Below are 21,126 nucleotides of genomic sequence, written 5' to 3' on the forward strand. Positions count from 1 at the left end.
TCCCCAGCAGGTCCCTGTGCTGTGGGTCTGGGGCAGGGAGCTGGGGCCCAGGGCTGCCCCGGGGCTCCTGGCTCCCTCCTGCCCGGCTACAGCCCCTCGCCAGGGTCCAGAGCTGCCGGCTGGGCACCCTGCAGGGACATCAAGGGGGACGGCATCACCCTGACCATGGGGCGCTCTGTGCCCATGGCGGGGAGCTGAGCCCTGGCCCTCCTGACCGTGGCCGCATCTCCATCCTGCTCTGGGGCCTGCTGCATCCTGGCATCAGAGTGTGGCAGGGGCAGCCCAGGCTCCCTGCCCTGCCGGGCGGTGGGGACAGGGTGTTTCCCTGCCCCTGGCTGCCCCCCGGCCCTGCACACGTGCCCTCGGTGTGCAGCAGCGTGTCCCTGCCTGGGGTGCCGCACATGGGGCCCAGCAAGGGCGCTACAGCGGCCCCCAACAAGGGGGCAGCTTTTGGAGGAGGTTGATGAGAAATGGGGGGGGGTCCAAGGCGTGCAGCCCCATGTAGGGCATGGGCCCGTTCGGACACCTCGAGCCTCCCATGCGGAAGAGCAGGCAGGTGCCAGCCCTGCCTGCAGCGTGGCTGGCTGGAGGGCGCTGGCGGGGCTGCGGCGTGCGGACGCGGTCAGCGCTGGAGCGGGCGATGCTCTGTGCCCTGCTCCCGGGCTTGCCTGTCCCAGGGCTGGTGCAGGCTGTGGGGCTGCAGCAGCACCCAGCGGGAGGGAGCCTGGTGCTGGGCGAGCCTGTGTGGGACAGGCTGTGCCTCGTGTGGGGGCTGAGCTGCCCCACAGCCCCAGAGTCCTCACCACATGCATGCAAAGCCTCAACCAGGTTTTCTCAGCAAAGCCAAGCTCAGTTCTTTAATAGAAGGCTTAAAAACCCACTTCAAAATAAAAGGAATTACCAGACGGGGTGTCTGCTGCAGGGTTGCAATGCCAGATGCACGCTATGGCCCCGGCTCCCGCGGATGGCCGAGGCCCTGGGCCGGGTGCCCCCCAGTGCTGTGGGGCGCAGTGGGACGGCGGGCACGCTGCAAGTGGGGGGGCAGGCGCACAGGTGGGGTCAGCGTGCCACCGGCCCCCGCTGCTGGGCCGCCACCACGTCCTGCCAGGCGCTCCAGGGGCTCCAGGTGGGGCTGGCGTAGGGGTCACGGCAGCTAATGCGCACTCGCCGCGTGCCTGCCGGGAGGCTGGTCTCCTCCACGCCCTCCAGGTCCTTGTCTGCCTGCAAGGCAGGTCCGCGGTGGGGCTGCTGCTGCCCGGCATGGGGAGCGGGCACCCCGCGTGGGCACCGGCTGGGGGTGAGTTTCCAGGGACGGTGGGAAGGGGCAGGAGCAGGGATGGTGCAGGGGAGCAGGGATGCTGCCCAGCGCAGCGGCTCTGGCAGGGAAGCAGAGGTGAGGGCTGTGGCGGCAATTTCCTGCCCTCAAGGGAATGGGGAGGGGAAGCAATCCCTGAGCATGGAGCAAGTCACAGTTCCTAAAGGACAGCCCTGTGCAGAGCAAAAGGTCCTGGCTGGGGTGGCCTTTGCTAAGGGGCAAAGCTCAGAGTCAGACAGGAGAAAAAACAAACCTAAGAAAGAGTGGAGGCAATGCAGTGCAGGCATGCAGCAGTGTGGGCACGGGGCAGCGAGGGCACGGGGCAGCAAGGGCACAGCACAGCAAAGGCATAGGACAGCATGGCACGGGGCAGCGCGGGCACTAGCAGCATGGACGCAGGGCACGGAGAGGACAAGGCAGCACTGACACAGGGGAGCAGGGGCACAGGGCTGTGTGGGCATAGGGCAATGCGGGCATGGGGCAATGCAGGCATGGGGCAGCGAGGCCATGGGGCTGTGCAGGCATGGGGCAGCAGGGGCATGGGACTGCGCAGGCATGGGGCAGTGCAGGCATAGGGCAGTGAGGGCATGGTGCACTGAGAGCATGGAGATGTGCAAGCATGGGGCAGCAAGGGCATGGAGCTGTGCAGGCATGGGGCAGCAGGGGCATGGGGCAGTGAGGGCATGGGACAGCAGGGGCATGGGGCTATGCAGGCATGGGGCTGTGCAAGCATGGGGCAGTGCAAGCATGGGGCAGCGCAAGCATGGGGCAGCGCAAGCATGGGGCACTGAGGGCATGCAGCTGTGCAAGCATGGGGCAGCAAGGGCATAGGGCAGTGCAGGCATGGGACAGCAGGGGCATGGGGCTATGCAGGCATGGGGCAGCAAGGGCATAGGGCAGTGCAGGCATGGGGCAGCAGGGGCATGGGGCTATGCAGGCATGGGGCAGCAAGGGCATGGGCAGTGCAGGCATGGGGCAGCAGGGGCATGGGGCTATGCAGGCATGGGGCAGCAAGGGCATGGGCAGTGCAGGCATGGGGCAGCAGGGGCATGGGGCTATGCAGGCATGGGGCAGCAAGGGCATGGGCAGTGCAGGCATGGGGCAGCAGGGGCATGGGGCTATGCAGGCATGGGGCAGCAAGGGCATGGGCAGTGCAGGCATGGGGCAGCAGGGGCATGGGGCTATGCAGGCATGGGGCAGCAAGGGCATGGGCAGTGCAGGCATGGGGCAGTGCGGGCATGGGACAGTGAGGGCATGGGGCTGTGCAGGCACGGGGCAGCGAGGGCACGCGGCAACGTGCAGGATTACCTGTGTGCCATTGGGGAGCTCATACTGCAGGCGGTAGAGCAGGGCGAAGTAGGACTTGGGAAGCGGCCAGGAGGCCGGGGGGGCCCATGCCAGGTACAGCTGGTTCCCCTGCTGGCGCACTGTCAACTTCTGCGGCGGGTCGGGCTGCACTGTGGGCACAGCGTGGTGGGGACGTCACCCCAGGCTGCCCCAGCTGGGGCACCGAGCACCCCAGCCTGCACTCCGTGGGGCTGAGAGCCCCATGGGGCCAGTAGGACAGGGCTGGGACCGTGGGCATCCCCCATGGGGGACATGCCCGGCTGCCGGACCCCGCTGCCATGGGTCTGGGCTCACCGATGTCACGGATGAAGAAGTGAATGGTGAAGTTGAGGAAGGAGTTGTCCGAGAGTCCCTCGAGGTGCAGCTGCAGCGGGTGCAGCTCCTCCGCGAAGGGGCAGAACGAGGGGTCGGTGAAGCTGGCGCTGAACCTGCCGTGGCGGCCGGCCACGTGCACCCACTCGCCGAAGGAGCCGTTGCTGTGGGGCAGGGGCAGGGGTGAGGGCCGGTGGCCGCATGGCCGGAGTCGAGGCCGGGGCCAGGGGCAGGCGTGAGGGCACCTGGACACCCACCTGCGTGTGAGGCGGGCACGGAAGACGGAGAACCTGGGGACCCTCCAGGAGCAGCGGAAGGAGCCACTGTAGGACTCTGCCTGGCAGGAGATGTTCATGCCCTCCTCTTTGCCTGCTGGGGCTGGGAGGGATAATGGGTCAGGACCCCCAGCCCGGGGAGGCTGCACAGCCTGGGCTCAGGGTCTGCCCCATCCCCAGCCCTGCGCCATCACCCCGCATCCATCCCAGGACCTGCTCCGTCACCCCACGTCCGTCCCCAGCCTCTGCACCCACCCACCCCCAGCCCTGCTCCTTCAGCCCCTGGTCCCCCACAGCAGGGCTGTGCCAGGCTCTGCCCTCGCGCCCAGCTGGCCCCACATACGCGTGCTCCTGACCACCACGTAGGTGGTGTCCAGCAGGACGGAGCCAGCCCAGCAGCTGTAGTTGCCAGTGGCCGGCAGATCCAAGCCCAGGATGGTGAGAGTGCGTCCCTCAGCAAAGAGCTCTGCCATGGGCTCCAGCTCCCCGTTCAGCGTCCAGGTCACTTGCGGCACGGCCGTGTTGCATTTCACCACCACGTCCTCATCCAGCTCCCCGACCTGAACTGCAGATGGGATGCAGAGGCTGGGGTCAGATCCAGGGCTGCGGTGTGGGCAGCATCTCTGCCAGCCCAGCGTGAGGCTCTGCCCCACCTCGCCTCTGTGCACCAGATCCTTCCTTCCCCACTGTCCCCAGCCCTTCTCCACCCCACATTCATCCCCAGCCCTTCTGCACCACCCCACATCCATTCCCAGCCCTTCTCCTCCATCCCACACCTGTCCCCAGCCCTTCTCCACCACCCCACATCCATCCCCAGTCCTTCTCCTCCACCTCACATTCATCCCCAGCCCTTCTGCACCACCCCACATCCATCCCTAGCCCTTCTCCTCCACCCCACATCCATTCCCAGCCATTCTCCTCCATCCCACACCTGTCCCCAGCCCCTGCATCCATCTCCAGCCCAGTATCCTGACCCATGCCCGTTCTGCCCCCACCCCTGCAGGGATGCTCATATCCCTGACCTCACATCAGCCCCATGTTAGAAGGCCACGGGCATGCACTGCTCCCCTGCGGTCCTGGGGTCCTGTGCTGCTAAGCCCCCCAGCAGTGGGGTGTCCAGTCTCCCCCACCCCATCCCCTCCCCTCGGGACCCGGCCCAGGCAGGACTCACACTTTGGGGGGAAGGTGGTCAAGGCGTGAGCAGGGGTGAGGCACAGCAACAGTCCCACCAGCAGCAGCATCTGCCAGGGGAAGAGCAGCAACACGGTGAAGGGAGCTGGCCACATCCTGGGTGAAGGGGACCAGCTGTGCCCAGGAGAAGGGGATTGGCTGTGTCCTGGGTGAAGGGGATCGGCCGTGTCCAGGAGAAGGGGATTGGCTGTGTCCTGGGTGAAGGGGATCGGCCGTGTCCAGGAGAGGGGGATCGGCCATGCCCAGGAGCAGGGGACCGCCTGTGTTCGGGCGAAGGGCTCCTGGTGGCAGGGGGATGCTGGCAGCAGGACGGGTGAGGGCAGAGCGGCCTCAGCCCTGGGATGGCAGCAGGATCAGGCACCAGGAAAGGGAGGGGTGCTGGCTGGGAGGAGGGGGAGCCTTGCACCTGGCTGCGGGTGGACGGGACATCCCAACCCCTCCAGTCCCAGCCCAGTAGGAGCCGCTCCCTGCGCTGGAGACTGCAGCCCTGCACGCAGCAGCAGCATCGCTGCCCTGTGCCTGGCAGATCCTGGGGGTCGCTGGTGCCCGGGGATGTGGTGGCAGCGCTCTCTGCAGCCCAGGACTCCCCCCTCGCCCTGCCTACCTTGCTGGGTTGGTGATGCATGCGGCTCCAGCTGGCTCGGCAGGGTCTGGGGGGTGCCGAGCTGGCCCTCTATATACTGAGCCAGGACCCCGTGGGGCTGCCCCCGAGGTGAAGTCAAACCCATGAGGCATCACAGTTCTTAGAAGAGGAGAAAGCTTCACTGGGTGGAGCCGTGAACCAAGACCTGACTTCAGCCCCTGGCCCACAAACCTCAGCTGGGGCACAGGCACTGCCCCAGCCCGGGAAGCAGCGGGGCCCCTTGCCTGCCCCGACCCCGGGCATTGCTGGGGCTGGAAATGGGGCTACTCCCTCCCGCTGGGGAACCGCCTGGAGGAAGGCAGGTGGATGCTGCAGGGCCGGGATGGGTGCTCAGCACCCTTCCACACAGATGCCTGACCATGGGGCATGGCGGGCTCTGCAGCAGGATTGGCACCGTGCTGCATGCTGCAGGGAGCTGCTGGAGCCCGGTGCATCACAGGGGAGAGCATGGCCGCACCGGGCAGGCTGGAGCGCGGCGAGGCGACCGCCGAGGCTCGCCCTGCAGTCAGCCCCGGGAGGCGTTTGCAGGCACCGTCCAGAGGGGACGGCCGGGCACAGTGCCTGGGGCCAGGCCGGGGGGCAGGACAGCCCCGTCCCCGTGGGGTGGAGGAGCCCCGGGAGCAGGAGCTGGCCGAGCAGTGGGGCTGGACCTGCGAGCGGCTGCCGCGGGGCCGGGAACGGCTCGGCCCGCACGGGGCCGGGGAAGCCACGGGGGCGCAGGGCTGCAGGTGCTGCGTGGAGCTGGCGTTTGTGCTGGGGGGCTGCAGGAAGGCTGCAGCAGCAGGGTGCGGGTCGGTGCGGAGGCCCAAGGCGCAGCAGCCGCCGGGCGCAGGCAGCGCTCGGCGCTGTGCCCCTTTCCTCCTGCGGCAGAGCACCTGCCCCGGCCCCCGCGGGAAGCAGCCCAGAGCTGGGCATGGGAGGAGGATGGGGCTGGGGCCGGGGCCGGCACGGCAGCCCCTCTCCACCCTGTCCCTGCCAAGGGCAGTCCTGCTCCGGCCGTGCATGGGCTCGGCGCAGCCCGGCAGGGTCCCTGCCCTCCTCCGGGGCCAGGGCAGCACCCGGGGGCAGCAGGCAGCACTGAGCGCTGGCCCTTGCCCTGCCTGCCCCGCTGCTGCCCAGCTCGGCCCTGCCGGAGCGGGACGGCGGGCAGAGACCTGCTGGCCATCCGCAGCACCTGTCAGCGCAGACCGGCAGGTCGCGGGAGCGAGCGCGGCAGGAGGCGGCTCCCGCCCCCATCCCGAGCCCAGCGCTCCCGGCTGGGAAAGGGGTAGTGAGGAAGGAGCTGCGTCCGACAGCTCCAGCTCACGTACTTTCTGGAGTTCCTAGAAGGCGAGGGGGAAGTTCTGGCTGCGCCTCGGCTGGGGCAGGGGGAAACCCTGCTGCCGCCTCTCGCCGCCCAGCCTTCGAGGCTCGAGCGCTGGAGGACGACACTGCGGAGCCGGGAGCAGTCGAGCCCGCGCCAGCGGCTGCAGGGACGGAGCAGCCAGGGGTGCCGGGGGGTGCAGGGCCCAGAGCCCCCACAGCCCCCAGCCCGGTGCTGCTGCAACCGCAGGGAGCAGGGAGGGGAAGCGCGAGGTGCTGCAACGCTGCAGGCGCCGCTGGGGAGCTAGCCCCGGCCCTGGGGAGGCGGGGGGCGAGCGCCGGGCTGGAGCCGCCGCGGCTCCTGCGTATCCAGACTGCCACCCGCCTCCACCACCGGCCGCAGCTTCCCCTCCGCTTCTGCAGAACAAAGCGAAGGAGAGCAGAGGGGAATACCCGGCCCAAAGGCCAGGGCTGCCCATCAGTGCGGTGGCGAGTTCGGAGGCAGCGGCACAGTACCTAGAATGAGATGTGTGAGGTGAGCGAGGCCAGGGATGCATCATGCTCAAAAACCCCCCGCATGGGACAGGGAAGAGGCTCTGGGATAGGATGGGATGGGACGGGGGGGGGGGGACAACAACACGGCACTCTGGGAGCAGAGGGGACCCTGGAGCGGCAGCAGCGGGGCAGCGCGGCCGGGCTGACGCAGTCCTTGGCCCCACAGCCCGGGGCTGTGCTCGCCCCAGCCCCAGGAGCGGCAGCACCTGCGGGGCTGAGCCCAGCCCGGGCAGACGCTCCCCCAGCCCGGCCGGACCCTGCTGTGGTGCAGACACCACCTCGCCCTGCAATCACCGACTCCACACCAGGATCAAAGATCACAAAACTTTATACAGGAGAAACCCACAGCAGCCCCGCAGCCCCTGGGGAGCCGGATGGGCAGGGCCTGGCGCCCACTGCCGGGGCAGCCCCTGGGGCAGCCGCGGATGGAGGGAGCCCGGTAGGGAGCTCCAGCACAGCAGCCCTGGCCCTGGGCCCCCTCTGCACCAAACCAGGCTCTGCCTCCAGGGCGGCACCATAGGGCTGGCCCCACAGCCGCGGGTGCAACCGTGGCGCAGGGCTGGCGTAGCAGCAGGGTCTGCCCACCGGCCCTGGGGCAGGGGGACAGCCCTTGCAGCGGCGCTGCCCCTGCGGCTGCCGCCCGCCGCCGTCGCGGCCGAGCCCAGGCAGCCCCTCGGTGCGGAGGGCTCCGGCCGCTCCTGCTCACTGCACCACGCAGACGTCCCTCTCTTCGTCCTCCCCTCCAGCCGCCTCTTCCAGCGGCGGCTCAGGCACCGTGGGCACCTCCTCCGCCTCCGCCACCTTCTCCCGCAGCTCCGCCAACAGGTCGCGGCTCTCGCTGGGGGGCAGGTTGCTCAGGTAGTACTGGGGCGCCAGCTCCACCAGCCTAGGGGAGACGGAGGGTCAACGGTGGGGAGAAGACACGGCCCAGGGGCTGCCTCCGAAGGGACAGCACTGGGAGCAGTCTTCCTGCTGCCCAGGACTGGGGCCATCCCGCCGCCCGCCCCCACGGCGCACCACAGCCGCGGCGGAGGCGCCGGGCCAGGCGTCGCCCCGGGGCTCTGCCGTGCTCCTGGGCTGCCAGCAGCTCCAGAGTCCAGCACAGGCGCAGGCCAGCTGTGATGCAGCCCTTCCCAGCCCTAGGTCCTCACATCTGGGGCTGGATCTCTGAGACCACGCGGAGGCAGTTGTCCTGCGAGATGGTGAACTCGTGGTAGAGGACCCAGGGGGGCAGGCGCTGGGGAGGCCGCCGCAGCAGGTAGCAGCAGGTGGGGGGCAGGTGAGCCACGTGCTTGTGCGTCAGCATCACGTAGTTGCCAGAACCGTCGATGTCCCGGGCCACCTGGGGGGCGAAGCGGGCGGCGAGTGGGGCTGACAGGCGCTGCCCCCTCGCCCCACACAGGACCCCAGCCCACCTTGAGGAAGTAGCCGGAGATGAGAGCTCGCTGCAGGTTGAGCACGTTGCTGTCGGTGCCGAAGGCAGGGGGCGAGACCGGCAGCTCGATGCGCTGCATCACTTCCAGAAGCTCGGCCCGCACGATGCCCGCCAGCCGCAGCGCCTCCCCGCTCACCGCGTGCTTGCGGCACCAGCCCTCATCTGCGTTGTCTGCAGGGAGAGCGGGCTCAGCGCGAGCGGGGCCAGTGCCGGGGAAGCAGAGGCCCCTGCTCAGCAGCCAGTTGCCCAGGGAGGTTGTGCAGTCTCCATCCTTGGAGATGCTCAAAACTCGACTGAACAGGGTCCTGGGCACCCTGCTCCAGATCACCCTGCTGGAGCAGAGGGTTGGACTAGATGACTGATCTCCAGAGGTCCCTTACAACCTCAACTCTTCTGAAAAATCCTGAAGCTGGGCCGGGGGCCCATGTGCTGTGAAACCAGGCACTGCAGCTCCCACAGAACCACGTCCCTTGCATCGCGGGGGGGACAGGGACAGTGCAGGGAGCGTGGCCCCCACACTCAGGTTAGGACCTCCTTGCAGCCAGGCTGCAGCAGCTGGATGCTGCCACAAATACAGCAAACGGCTCCAGAAAGGGATGGGGGACGCGCAAGGGAGCAGTGGGAGCCTTGCGGGGTGCTCCGCCCTGCAGCCGAGCCCCTGCCCCGCACTCACGCTGCTGGAAGGTGTTGAACACATTGATGAGGGTGAAGTGGTCTCCGTCCGGGTGCAGCAGGGCCCGTCGGCGTGCGGTCACAGCCTCCTCCAGGTGCACAGAAGGGGGCATGAAGCAGGGGGAAACTGGGGACAGTGCAGAGGGGAGGGTCAGCACATCTCTCCAGTGCCAGCTGCGTCGGGCAGGGCCAGGCAGGAGGGCAGGGCCAGTGCTCCCAGGAGGCACGCCGTCCCCCGTGCCAGCAGCCGGCCTGGCTGCGGCTCCGGCCCCCGCGGCCGTGGTACCTGTGAGCATGGCAGCCAGGCTGACCATCTCCTCAACGCAGTCAAACTCGCAGGAGGCGATGAGCGCCTTGGCCAGCTGGGGGTCCAGGGGGAACTCCGACATGATGATCCCCACCTCCGAGAGGTTCCCGTCGTCGTCCAGCGCTGCCAGGTAGTCCAGGTCCTCCAGCGCCTGCATCAGCGACTCGGGGGCTGGGGCAGGGCATCAGCTGGCTGCCAGGCCGGTGCCAGCAGGAGCTGGCAGCACTACCCGCCCTCCGCCTGCACCCGCGGGGCCCTGCTGCCTCTCTCCGAGGATAGCCTGGGCTGCAGAGAGCACAGCAGCCGCCCCACCACACTGGCACTGCCAGCCTCCAGCAGTGCTGCGCGGGACAAACGCTCGGTGGCTCCCAACGAGCCGCCCCATGCACAGCCTCCCGCTCCCAGCACCGCCATGCCCAGTCCCTCTGCATCCCGCAGGCACTACCTGGCCGGTCGAGGAAGTCGCACTGGCCCATGTCGGCGATATCCAGGCGCTTCAGCAGCAGCACCAGGCGACTCAGGCTGGTCTCGCTCACGTGGGGTGCGGGGCTGGGCGGCAGGCGCTGCTCGTAGAAGGCCTCTGAGTAGAGGCGCAGGCAGGTGCCTGCAGGCAAGAGGCTGTGAGCTGTGACCGTTAGAGGGACGGAGCACAGCAGCACAGGGACAAGGTACCACGCACAGCCAGGCTCACGGGGCAGGAGAAGGGTCCTGAGCCAGACAGGAGGCTGCTGAGGACCCCGCATGGGGTGGGACAACAGTCAGGCCTGGAGAGGCGCATTCAGGGCATCCTCCTGCCCCTGCTTCGCTGCCCATGGGATGCATGGGGCTGGGGCTCTCACCTGGGGGGCTACCTGCGGCTCGCTGCATGCGGGAATCTGCCTGGCTCTTGCTGATGGGCCGCAGCACCTGGGACTCTGCCCGGATCCGGGGGTTGTAAACCTGCAGGATGAGGCCGTGAGGAAGGACAGCCACAGATGTGCCACCGCCTGCCCCAAAGCTTCCTGCCCCCTGTGGCTGCTACAAGGCGAGCTGCCTCGCTCCACGCTGCAGCCCAGGGCATCGCTCAGCGGGAGCCCCTGAGGAGCAGAGGAGACAGGCACCCGCAGCCCCCCCCCCCCAGCCTTTCTTTTTCCACCCACCAAGCTCGGCAGCAGAGACCCTGGGACCTTCCCTCCCCGCACTGCTGACTGCACCCAGAGCAGACAGACCCAGGCCCACGGTTGCAAGCCGTGCAGCTCCCCATCCACGCCCTGCTGGCGCAGGCCAGCATCACTCACATTGCGCAGCTCCAGCCCTGAGTCAATGACGAAGCGCACGGTCCCCAGCGAGAAGGATGAGTCCGCGAGCCAGTGCGTGACGATCACCCTCCTTTCTCGGCCCTTTTCTTCCAGCGTCTCGTACACCTTCTGGGCTGCCCGACCCACGCCGGGATGCAGGGGCAGGACCAGCAGCTGGCCCAGCCCGGGGTTCAGGGCCACAGCCTCGGTCTGGATGGCCTCGCAGCACTCGGTGATCTCCTGCAGGAAAGGACCAAGGGACACGCACGAGGTCCCACCACCGCAGTGAGCCGCCCCGCGCCCCCAGACCAGGGTGCGCTCCTCCGTGCCCATCCGCTGGCTCCTGCTGGCTCTGTGCAGAGATCCTCGACCCCACACTGTGCCAGCAGCTCTCAGCAGAGACTTCGCAGTTCACACAATTTCATCCCCCAACACCTCCAGCACAGAGCAGCCCCCCCAGCCTTTCTCAGAGCTTCTCTACATACCAGTAGAAAGGGATTCCCAGTCAAACCTCGCCTTCCCCTTTCCCTGTCCCCAGCGCCTTTTCTTCTCCCCATGCTCCTGGCACAGTGACGTCCCCTGCCGCCCCAAAGCTGCCCACCGCAGCAGGTGCCTGCCACCCCACCTGCTCACTGGCCAGGAAGAGCAGCACGTGGCCGGGCTCCTGCCGCCGATGAATGTCCAGCACAGCCTGGCAGGCGGCTGCAACGTGGCCACGAGCCTGCGGGTCCCTGTAGAGCAGCTGTGGGGCCGGGCCAGGCTCCGGCACCCGCACCACAGGCGGGTCCCCGCAGAAGGCACGGAGTCGCTCCTCCAGGCACGGTGAGGTCACCACCACCACCTTGAGCTCCGGGCGCTGGCGCAGCACGTCCTTCAGCAGCCCCAGCAGCACGTCCGTAGGCACCGTGCGCTCCTGCGCCTCGTCCAGCACGATGACCCCATACTGGCGCAGCAGCGGGTCCGACGTCATCTCCCGCAGCAGCATCTCGTCAGAGCAGTACCTGCCGCAGCCCCAGCCCCGTCAGGCCGTGGGGCAGCCGCGGGAGAACCCACGCAGGATGGAAACCCACCACCCGACGTCCCCGCGCAGCAGCTCCGCCCGGGGACAGGGAGGGGGCCGCGGGCAGGGCTGCTGGGAGCGCACGCCTCGCCCCCTCCCAGCTCCTGCTGGAGCTCAGGAAGCAACACTCACCCTGCCCAGGGAGTTAGCAGCTGAGCTCATCGCTCCCCCAGCACGGCCAGGATGGATTAAGGGATTACGCCGCAGCCAGGGAGCTCAGCGGGATTACAGTGCAGCGCCATCAGTGCTCCCAGCACCATGCCGCCTGGGGGGCCCGGCCGGCCGGCCGGCGAGGGTCAGCGAGTGCGGGCTCCGCTCCCGGCCGCGGGCAGGCAGCGCCGTGCCCCTCACCTCAGGATGGTCTCCGAGGTGCAGCAGTCCTCGTGGGGGACGCAGTAGCCGACCTCGTGGCCCAGGTTAAGGTCCATCTCGTCTGCCACGCGAAGCGAGAGGCTGAGGGCGGCCAGGCTGTGCGGCTGGGTGCAAGCCACCAGGCCGTGCGCAAACTGCAGCGAGAGGGCGTACTCCGCACACCACTGCGGGATCTGCAAGGAAGAAGCGTCAGGGGCCTGGAGACACCACTGCCCTGGCCAGGAGCACAGGGCGTTCCCCTCCCTCGCCAGGGCTCAGGGACAGCCGTGCAGCACCTCGCTGTGCCTTTCCCGTGGGAACTCAGCGGCCACAGCCAAGCTTCGCACAGTGCAATGCCACAGCCCCCTCCTGGGTCCCCCCGAGACTCCCACGGCTCTGGGTGGGGCAGCGAGAAACCCCAGGGAAAGACCACGCTGAGCTACCTTGAACACACAGCGGCAAGAAATCACTGCAGCCACGGCAAAGGCAAGGGGCCGGGGCATCGCCGCCCGGCCCAGGGCAGCGCCGCTCCCCAGGGACGGCCTCGTGCCACCTGCCCTGCTGCAGCCGCCTGGACCCAGCACAGAGGCCAGACGGTCTGGAGGAGGTGGCAGCCCCACGCACATGAGTGAGGAGCTCTAGGAGTTTCCTGGGATCCCAGCTCCCACCCCCATCACAGCAGGAGCTGGGCGAGACGGCGCCGTCCGCCAACGCTCCCAACCAGCCGTCGCAGCCAGCAGCGAGGTCCCAGGATCCAGCAGCCCGAGGACCATTGCCTGACCCAGCGAGACAGGAGCCCTGCCAGCCCCGGAGCACACACGCTGCTGGCAGAGGAACAGGGCAAGCGCAGAGAGATCCTCCTCTGAGCCAATACCTCCCAGAAATGTGTCTGTAGGACTTCCTGAACCAGAGGTTATAAAGAAGCATTCAGTAGTCTCCTTGGGACTTTGCTTCCCAAGTTACCGTTATTTCTGAACCCACAGCATCCTGTGCAACGAGCTCCACGGTTCCATCACTCTGCCTATGAGACACCATGGCCCCTGGCTCTCATGGTCATGGGACGACTGCCCTGTCCACCTCCCCCCGCCACGTCATTCTGTAGGCAGAGAAATTACAAGGGACCTAACTTCTTGCCCATGTCAAAGTCTTGATCTATCAGTGCTTCCCTTGCAGAGAAGCTGTTCCTCCTCTGACCAGTCTCCACCACCCTTCTCTGCACCTTCCCTGTCCCACCACACTCGGGGATTGGGATTGAGGGGTTACACACCCCCAAACTGCACGTTTATGGCTTCTTTAGGAGAAACGGCCCCATACTCCTCTTTGGTCCCTCTCCTGTCACCTGCTGCCTCTGCAGGAAAGGCCTGAGCAGGCCCCAAGTCAGGAAGCTGCTGCTACCTGTGGCCAAGGGGGCAGGTAAGCGGCTCCTGGTGAAGTCCACAAGACCTTGCAGCAGCCACGAGTGTGTGGCAGGGGCTCGAGCCCCTCCCTGTGGGGCCAGAAAACCCCAAGGTATGAGACGGGAAAGTAGCATCAAGGTAACAGCCACAGCCCAAGCATCCAGCCAGGTACTGAGGGACAGGGTCCTGGGATCATGTGGATTCTCCTCAGGCATTGGAGACCAGAATTTGCCATTTAACTCTGCTTGCAACACCCCAGCCCACCTCACCCACTTGTCCTGTGCCCCATGCACCACCCAAAGCTGTTCCCCGGTGTCTGTACAGCACCCAGAGTCACAGACAGGCCTGGCAGGCAAAGACCTGCTCCACGACCTGCCCCAGAGAGCCCTCAGCTCACGGCCGTGCGAGAGCGTACGCTGTCAGCCTCGCGTCCGGCACTGCACCCTACCAGGCGCTTGCAGTGACCACAGGTGGGCTTGCAGTCTGCTGCCCTGCCTGGCCCTGCAAGTCCCCCATGAATCAGCCCTGCTCGGATGTATCTCTGCACAGCTCTGGGCTCTCCCCACTGCCTCCGCTTGGCTCGCAAGGATCGGTGAGGGTGACAGCACAGAGCGCGGACAGCCCTCTGCCACGAAAACAGTGAGGGGACCTGGTTTGTGCATTGATTCTTCCCTCTTTGTGTGGAAATATCAAATTAGAGGGGTGTTGCCACACCAACACACAGGATCAGATGCTTCATGCAGTCCTGCCTGTCAAGTCAGGTCTTGCCTGCTGTCCTGCAGGGATTTTACGCAGGGTGCCTACACCTAAAAAAGCCCCGATGTGGGGCCAAACGAGGCCAAGGTGTGCAGAAGCAGCGCTCAGGGTCCTTATTCCCCCAGGCGGGACCGCACAGACACGGCTGAGCTTGGAGCTCAGTACCCAGGCCAGCTGCTGCGGCCTGGTTACACCCACGGGAGGTGTTTTGGGCAAGCGGCCCAGAGCCCCGCTGGCAACACCCTGATAATCCCACAGGGCCTTGGAGCTGCCAAATTCTGCTCCAAAACCACAGACAGCCCTGCTGAAGCCCACAGCTGCCCCGGCAGCTTCCAGGTGAACCCTCCCCCGGTCAAAGTCTGCGTGACGACGTCTCCAGGTGCTGTGCCAGCACTGTCAGAGGAGATCAGCGCCCCTGGACACACGTGCTGGGGGGAGGCAGGATCCTGGCACCCCGCACCCACCACCTGCTTGGCACCGTCCAGCCTGGCCGCCCAAGCCTGGCACTGCTGCCCCGGCCAGCCGGGCACGCGGCGCCGGGACAGGGACGGCTCCCACTGCCTGCACCCCCGGCTGGCTCCCCTCTCGCCTCCGCACGGCTGCTCCCAGAGTGGAAACGCCTTCCCTCTCCGAGGCCTTGCCAGGGCCTCCAACACCCGGCCCAGCTCACTCCCATCGGCCTGCTCCCGGCACTGCCCTGCCCGTCCTCTGGGCTGGCCAGGGCGAGCACCCTCCCAGGTGCTCTGCTGCAGAGCTGGCAGCCGTCCCGGGGCCGCAGCCCCGGCACTCAGCTCCTCCGCCCACCCCGCAGGCTGCCCAGGTAGCCTGGACCAGAGGCCGCCAGCCAGGGGCGGCAGGATCCCCATCCCTGTGCCTTCGGGACATCCCGCGGGCCCGTCCGGGCTCAGATCTCCCGGTTTCACCACAGCTCTGAACGCCTGCCAGCCACACGGTAAACACTGACTAACGCCACCCCGCAGGGCTGGCTCCGGCGCTAGGGGAGCGAGCGCGGCCAGCCTGCTCTGGCCGGGGTACGGTCTGGTTTTCTCCGTGCCACGTGGGCTGTGGTTCTCTCAGAGTAGAGCTGGCAGGTCAGATCCGCAGGAGCCACAGGGAAGGCAGCTGCCTCCGGGCAGGACAGAGCAGCTGTTAACAGCAACATCAGAGCTATTCGGAGCAGGAGGGACGCTTAGCTGCCACGAGGGCGCAGGAAGGGACCGGCCACGGAGCAGCCGGCACCACAACCCTGTGCTGGGCTCCCAGAGAGCAGCCTGGCTCTCCCCAAACTCACACTGCCTCCGGGGGGCCGGGTGCTACCGGATGCCCTGGCACAGCCCGCTCCTCACCTGGGTGCTCTTGCCTGTGCCAGGAGCCCCTGACACCAGGACGATGCCACCGCTGCCCTCCAGGTGCTCCATAAAGCTGTACTTGGTGGTCCAGACGGGCAGGTCGCGGCGCTGCCGCAGGAGCTCGTAGTAGCGGGAGGAGAAGGGCAGTCCGTCGTAGGGGTTCACCTCCAGATCGCCATCGCAACCCAGAGCCGGGTCCTCGTCCTCCTCGTCCTCCTCCAGCACGGAGCCAGGGCCGTTCTGCCGGGGCGGGGAGCCGGGGGCCCCGCAGCCGGCCATGGCAGGGCGCTGCACGGGACAGGCAAGAGGGGGGCTAGGGCCGCTCCAGGTCCCGGGAGAGCCGGGGGGCGCCGGGCCGGCCTGGCGCAGAGCCGCCCCCCCCCCCGGTCCCCTGCGCCTGGCAGCACCCCGGGGCGGGAGGGCACCTGCCGGGGCACACGGGTTCGAGGATGGGCAGGAGGGGACGGCGGCGGGGCAGACCGGGCTGGGCCGGACCGGCGACGGGGAAACCGGGACAGGGAGCACCGGGGAGCGGGGCAGGGGGAACGGAACCGGGCCGGGGCGCCTTGGACGGAACAGCCGCAGAGGGACAGCGGGGACGCCGGCCCGAGAAGCACCGGACAGCCCAGGCGGACCGGTCTGTCCCGGACCGGGACGGGACGGACCGCATCGGACCGAACTGGCCCGGGAGCCCGGACTCAGCCCTCCCGGCCCGGTCCGAGCTGCGGGTCCGGACCGGGTGCCGGTTCGGATCCCGGTTCGGATCCCGGTTCCGGTTCCGGTTCCGGTTCCGGTTCCGGTTCCGGTTCGGGGCGCGGCCCGCCCGGCCCGCAGCTCACCTGCGCGCACCGCCGCCACCTCGGCGCTCTACCTCGGGAGCCGTCAGGTGACCGCGGCTGGCGGTCACGTGGCTCCGCCCGCCGCCGCCAATCAGCGGCGCGGAGCGGCCCCCCTCGCGCTGCGGCCCCGCCCCCTGCGAGCGCCGCCCCGCCCCTTCGGCGGCTCGTGCCTGCCCACCGGGGCGCGGCCGAACAGCCCCGCCCTCCCGCCCAGCCCACCAATCAGCGCGCAGCACTCGCCCCTGCTGTTGCTAGGCGCGGCGGTGCCTGCGTGGCAACGGGCGGGCTTGGGCCTAGCGCGCCGCGGAGCCTCCGCCCGGCTCGGCCCGGCCCGGCCCGGCCCGTGCGCGCCCGGCCGAGGGTCCCGCCGGGCCCCGCCGTCAGCGGGAGGCGACCGGCCCGGGGGGCGCGGCGAGGCCCCGCGGGGCCTGCGGCTCCGAGGCCGCCGCGGTCACGTCGGGCCCTGCTGGGGCTGAGCCCGTCCCCCGGGGACCCACCGGGGCAGGGGGCTGCACCTGCCCCCCAGGGACCTGCTGTGACGGGGGGCTGCACCTGTCCCCGTCCCCCAGGGACCCGCTGGGGTGGGGGGCTGCACCTGTCCCCATCCCCCAGGGACCTGCTGTGACGGGGGGCTGCACCCATCCCCGTCCCCCGGGGGCCTGCTGGGGTGGGGGGGCTGAGCCCATCCCCCAGGGACCTGCTGTGATGGGGGGCTGCATCCATCCCCGTCCCCCGGGGGCCTGCTGGGGTGGGGGGCTGCACCTGTCCCTGTCCCCCAGGGACCTGCTGGGGTGGGGGGCTGAGCCTGTCCCCCAGGGACCTGCTGTGACGGGGGGCTGCACCCATCCCCGTCCCCCGGGGGCCTGCTGGGGTGGGGGGCTGCACCTGTCCCTGTCCCCAAGGGACCTGCTGGGGTGGGGGGCTGCACCCATCCCCGTCCCCTGGGGGCCTGCTGGGGTGGGGGGCTGCACCTGTCCCTGTCCCCCAGGGACCTGCTGGGGTGGGGGGCTGCACCTGTCCCTGTCCCCAAGGGACCTGCTGGGGTGGGGGGCTGCACCCATCCCCGTCCCCTGGGGGCCTGCTGGGGTGGGGGGCTGCACCTGTCCCCATCCCCCAGGGACCCGCTGGGGCGGGGGGGCTGAGCCCGTCCCCCAGGGACCTGCTGTGACGGGGGGCTGCACCTGTCCCCGTCCCCCAGGGACCTGCTGGGGTGGGGGGGCTGAGCCCGTCCCCCAGGGACCTGCTGTGACGGGGGGCTGCACCCATCCCCGTCCCCCAGGGACCTGCTGTGACGGGGGGCTGCACCTGTCCCCGTCCCCCAGGGACCTGCTGGGGCAGGGGGGCTGAGCCCATCCCCCAGGGACCTGCTGTGACGGGGGGCTGCACCTGTCCCCGTCCCCCAGGGACCTGCTGGGGTGGGGGGGCTGAGCCCGTCCCCCAGGGACCTGCTATGACGGGGGGCTGCACCCATCCCCGTCCCCCAGGGACCCGCTGGGGCGGGGGGCCGAGCCCGTCCCCATCCCCCAGGGACCTGCAGGGGTGGGGGGCTGCACCTATCCCCATCCCCAAGGGACCTGCTGGGATGGGGGGGCTGAGCCCGACCCCATCCCCTAGGGACCTGCCAGGGCACAGGGCTGAGCCTGTCACCAACCCTGAGGGACCTGCCGGGGCGGGGGGCTGAGCCCGTCCCCATCCCCAAGGGACCTGCTGGGATGGGGGGGCCGAGCCCGACCCCATCCCCTAGGGACCTGCCAGGGCGCAGGGCTGAGCCTGTCACCAACCCTGAGGGACCTGCCGGGGCGGGGGGCTGAGCCCGTCCCCATCCCCAAGGGACCTGCTGGGATGGGGGGGCCGAGCCCGACCCCATCCCCTAGGGACCTGCCAGGGCGCAGGGCTGAGCCTGTCACCAACCCTGAGGGACCTGCCGGGGCGGGGGGCTGAGCCCGTCCCCATCCCCAAGGGACCTGCTGGGATGGGGGGGCCGAGCCCGACCCCATCCCCTAGGGACCTGCCAGGGCGCAGGGCTGAGCCTGTCACCAACCCTGAGGGACCTGCCGGGGCGGGGGGCTGAGCCCGTCCCCTGTCCCTGGGAGGGTGCCAGGCAGGGGGCCTGAGGCCCATCCCCTGCCCCAGGAGAGCTGCCGGGGCGCAGGCTGGCGGTGATGCTTGTCATGTTTTAGTTACCAGACTCAGTCGCTCGATGCTCACCGCGTGCTACCCTAATCTCCTGATGAGCGTGGTGCGCAGAGCCAGGTCTGATGCCTTCGGAGGGGTGAGTCTGCTCATCTGCACAGCTCGTCTGTCCCCACGCTTGTCTCTCTCCGGTCACGTTCGGCTGATGGGCCGTCCCCCGTTAACCCGAGCGATAGGCCATAATTAACGTGACAGGCATGTGGGTGAGTTACCAGGGGCCAGCGAGGGGTGAACCTGCAGAGCCCCCCGTGCCGTGCCGTGCCTCCTGCTGTGGGTGGGGGCTGTTCACCCCGCGTGTTTCTGCAGCTCTGCCAGGAGGACCTTTGGGCCCCAGCCGCTCTCCTTGCACCTAATGAACATAAAGAAGCCAAGCTCCCTCGTTTCCAGGCAACCACGAAGGTCTAGCCCTGCGATCTGTTCCCTTTAGTTTTCCAGGCCTGGGCTAAAATAGGCTGCCCTAGAGGGAAGCATCTCTTTCCCTTCAGCTGCCAAACTGGGTCTCTGGCAATGACAAAATCCCTCTCTACAAGGACACCTCCCCTGTTTGCCCCCTGGGCAGTGCACATCCCGGCAGGCTCTTCCCGGCCCTTTCAGTCGCCCTTGCAGGGGGACCCCTTGCAGGTGGAGAGCGGCCAGCACAGCCTGCGGCCAGCTGTTCATCTCCCGTTGCGTGTGCCGGCGGTGCGACAGCTCCCCATGAGCCTCCCCAAGACGGTGGCAGCCAGCTGCAGCTCTCACTCAGGGTCTTCCTGAGCAAACCTGCAGATGACAATGTCAGCTTCTTGGTGCCTGCTCTGAACTCTGATCTGAGAGCCTGCCTTAGGCAGGAACCCCCAAACTCCCCTTTTTTCCTGCTCAGGAGTTTGCTTTGCACCTGGCTAATGCACCTGCGTGTGCAGCTCAGCCACCCCCTGAACGGCCCCGCTGTGCAGGCTGCCGGAGCGGGGCCTCGGCTTGTGCGAGAGAACGGACAAGCTGCCCCTACCCCCCTTTTCGTGCCTGGCCCCTGCTGCTGCTTCTCCTGGTGCCCTGAGCTGGCAGAGGGAGGCTGGAGGGCAGTGGCTTGCCCCATCTGACCCGCACGCCCCAGCCTCGCTCAGCAGCGCGTACTGCTGCACAGGGGGCCTGCTCCCTGTCGCAGGCACGGCGCCCCGGAGCCCCCGGTGCAGGACGGCTGGGCTCTGTCCTGCTCCCCAGGGTGGACGGGGGTTGGGGACGCGGGGCTGCCCTCTCGGCTCTGAGGACTGCACGCCCCTTGCCACTTCCAGCCTCCCCTTTAAGCCAATGTGCTTTACAATGTTGTCTTTCACCTTCTCCCTCCCTGTAGTTTGCTCTGGTTTGTTTATACAGTCACTCATGTTTCAACCCTTGATAAGGCCATCCATCACCCTGACTGCCCCAGGAGCTTTTCCTGGCTCTTGAACATGGTCCAAGTGTCTCAGGCGGGACCTTGCAATAGCATTAATGTTGCCCCATCCCTCCTTGGGAATTCTGCGATTTCCCCTTTTCACAAGGCCAGCCCATAGGTCAGCCCCTTCCTCTGATCTGTGCTGTCCCCTCTGAGGAACCCCCGTGCTGTAAAATACTCTCTTGCTGTTAGTCTTCAGGTGTGCTGGGCGCAGCTGGAGCTCCAACCCTCACAGCATGCGTCCGGTCCAGCCGTCCTCAGGCCAGGCGGACTGCCCTGGATGGGAGAAGCCGTGGGCTGAAACCCTGTCCGGTTCTGGGAAGGGGCTAAACGCGAGGCCAGGTGAGGGCTCAGCCCCGCAGGCGCCCCCAAGAGCCACTCAGCCGGGGCGTGCTGGGGGTGAGGCTGGCAGCCAGCCTACCATCCCCTGGGCTGGGTGCAGCCCGCAGGGCCCTTGCACAGCGCCAGCTCACGGCCCCACGTCACGCATCGGCACTGTGGCACTGCCAGCTCTGCCAGGCACCCTGCACCCACGCCAGGCATCCTGCACCCGTGCTGAGCACCCAGCATCCAAGCCAGGCACCCTGTGCCAGTGCTGAGCATGCCTCACCTGAGAGAGAGAGCAGCCTGCGTCTGTGCTGTGCTGGTGCTCCTGAGCCGAGCACCCAGCCCTGTGCTGGGCAGCCTGTGCTCATACCAGGCACCCTGCACTCGTGCTGAGCACCCAGCATCCAAACCAGGCACCCTGCATCCGTGCCGAGCACCCAGTCCTGTGCCAGGCACCCTGCACTCATGCTGAACACCCAGCATCCAAACCATGCACCCTGCGTCCGTGCCGAGCACCCAGCCCTGTGCCAGGCACCCTGCACTCATGCTGAACACCCAGCATCCAAACCAGGCACCCTGCATCCGTGCTGAGCACCCCGTCCTATGCCAGGCACCCTACACTAATGCTGAACACCCAGCATCCAAACCAGGCGCCCTGCATCCGTGCTGAGCACCCAGCCCTGTGCCAGGCACCCTGCACTCATGCTGAGCAGCCAGCATCCAAACCAGGCACCCTGCATCCATGCCGAGCACCCAGCCCTGTGCCAGGCACCCTGCACTCATGCTGAGCACCCAGCATCCAAACCATGCACCCT

At 68.2% G+C, this 21,126-nt stretch overlaps 2 protein-coding genes across 3 annotated transcripts; both read right to left on the bottom strand.

Annotated features, from left to right (window-relative positions):
* Nucleotides 1-66: 66 nt before the first annotated feature.
* LOC138067083 (interleukin-12 subunit beta-like) lies at nucleotides 67-5,124 on the bottom strand. The gene is made up of 7 exons (XM_068941045.1): nucleotides 5,045-5,124; nucleotides 4,421-4,490; nucleotides 3,593-3,814; nucleotides 3,232-3,352; nucleotides 2,957-3,138; nucleotides 2,624-2,772; nucleotides 67-1,221 (listed from the first exon to the last, which is right to left on the bottom strand). Exons 1-7 carry the CDS (start codon nucleotides 5,063-5,065, stop codon nucleotides 1,060-1,062), a joined length of 927 nt encoding a protein of 308 aa, XP_068797146.1. The 5' UTR covers nucleotides 5,066-5,124; the 3' UTR covers nucleotides 67-1,059.
* Nucleotides 5,125-7,250: 2,126 nt separating this feature from the next.
* Nucleotides 7,251-19,498, bottom strand: DQX1 (DEAQ-box RNA dependent ATPase 1). Of its 2 annotated transcripts, none has more exons than XM_068944014.1 (12): nucleotides 18,592-19,498; nucleotides 15,542-15,832; nucleotides 12,043-12,236; nucleotides 11,257-11,632; nucleotides 10,632-10,871; nucleotides 10,194-10,293; nucleotides 9,800-9,958; nucleotides 9,334-9,525; nucleotides 9,049-9,174; nucleotides 8,356-8,546; nucleotides 8,092-8,282; nucleotides 7,251-7,826 (listed from the first exon to the last, which is right to left on the bottom strand). In XM_068944014.1, exons 2-12 carry the CDS (start codon nucleotides 15,821-15,823, stop codon nucleotides 7,643-7,645), a joined length of 2,235 nt encoding a protein of 744 aa, XP_068800115.1. In that variant the 5' UTR covers nucleotides 15,824-15,832; nucleotides 18,592-19,498; the 3' UTR covers nucleotides 7,251-7,642. The 2 variants fall into 2 exon arrangements, with proteins under 2 accessions (XP_068800115.1, XP_068800114.1); XM_068944013.1 differs by lacking the exon at nucleotides 18,592-19,498 and adding an exon at nucleotides 16,384-16,463.
* Nucleotides 19,499-21,126: the final 1,628 nt, after the last annotated feature.

The sequence above is a fragment of the Struthio camelus genome, chromosome 4 (assembly GCF_040807025.1).
Source record: "Struthio camelus isolate bStrCam1 chromosome 4, bStrCam1.hap1, whole genome shotgun sequence".
Classification (NCBI taxonomy): domain Eukaryota; kingdom Metazoa; phylum Chordata; class Aves; order Struthioniformes; family Struthionidae; genus Struthio; species Struthio camelus.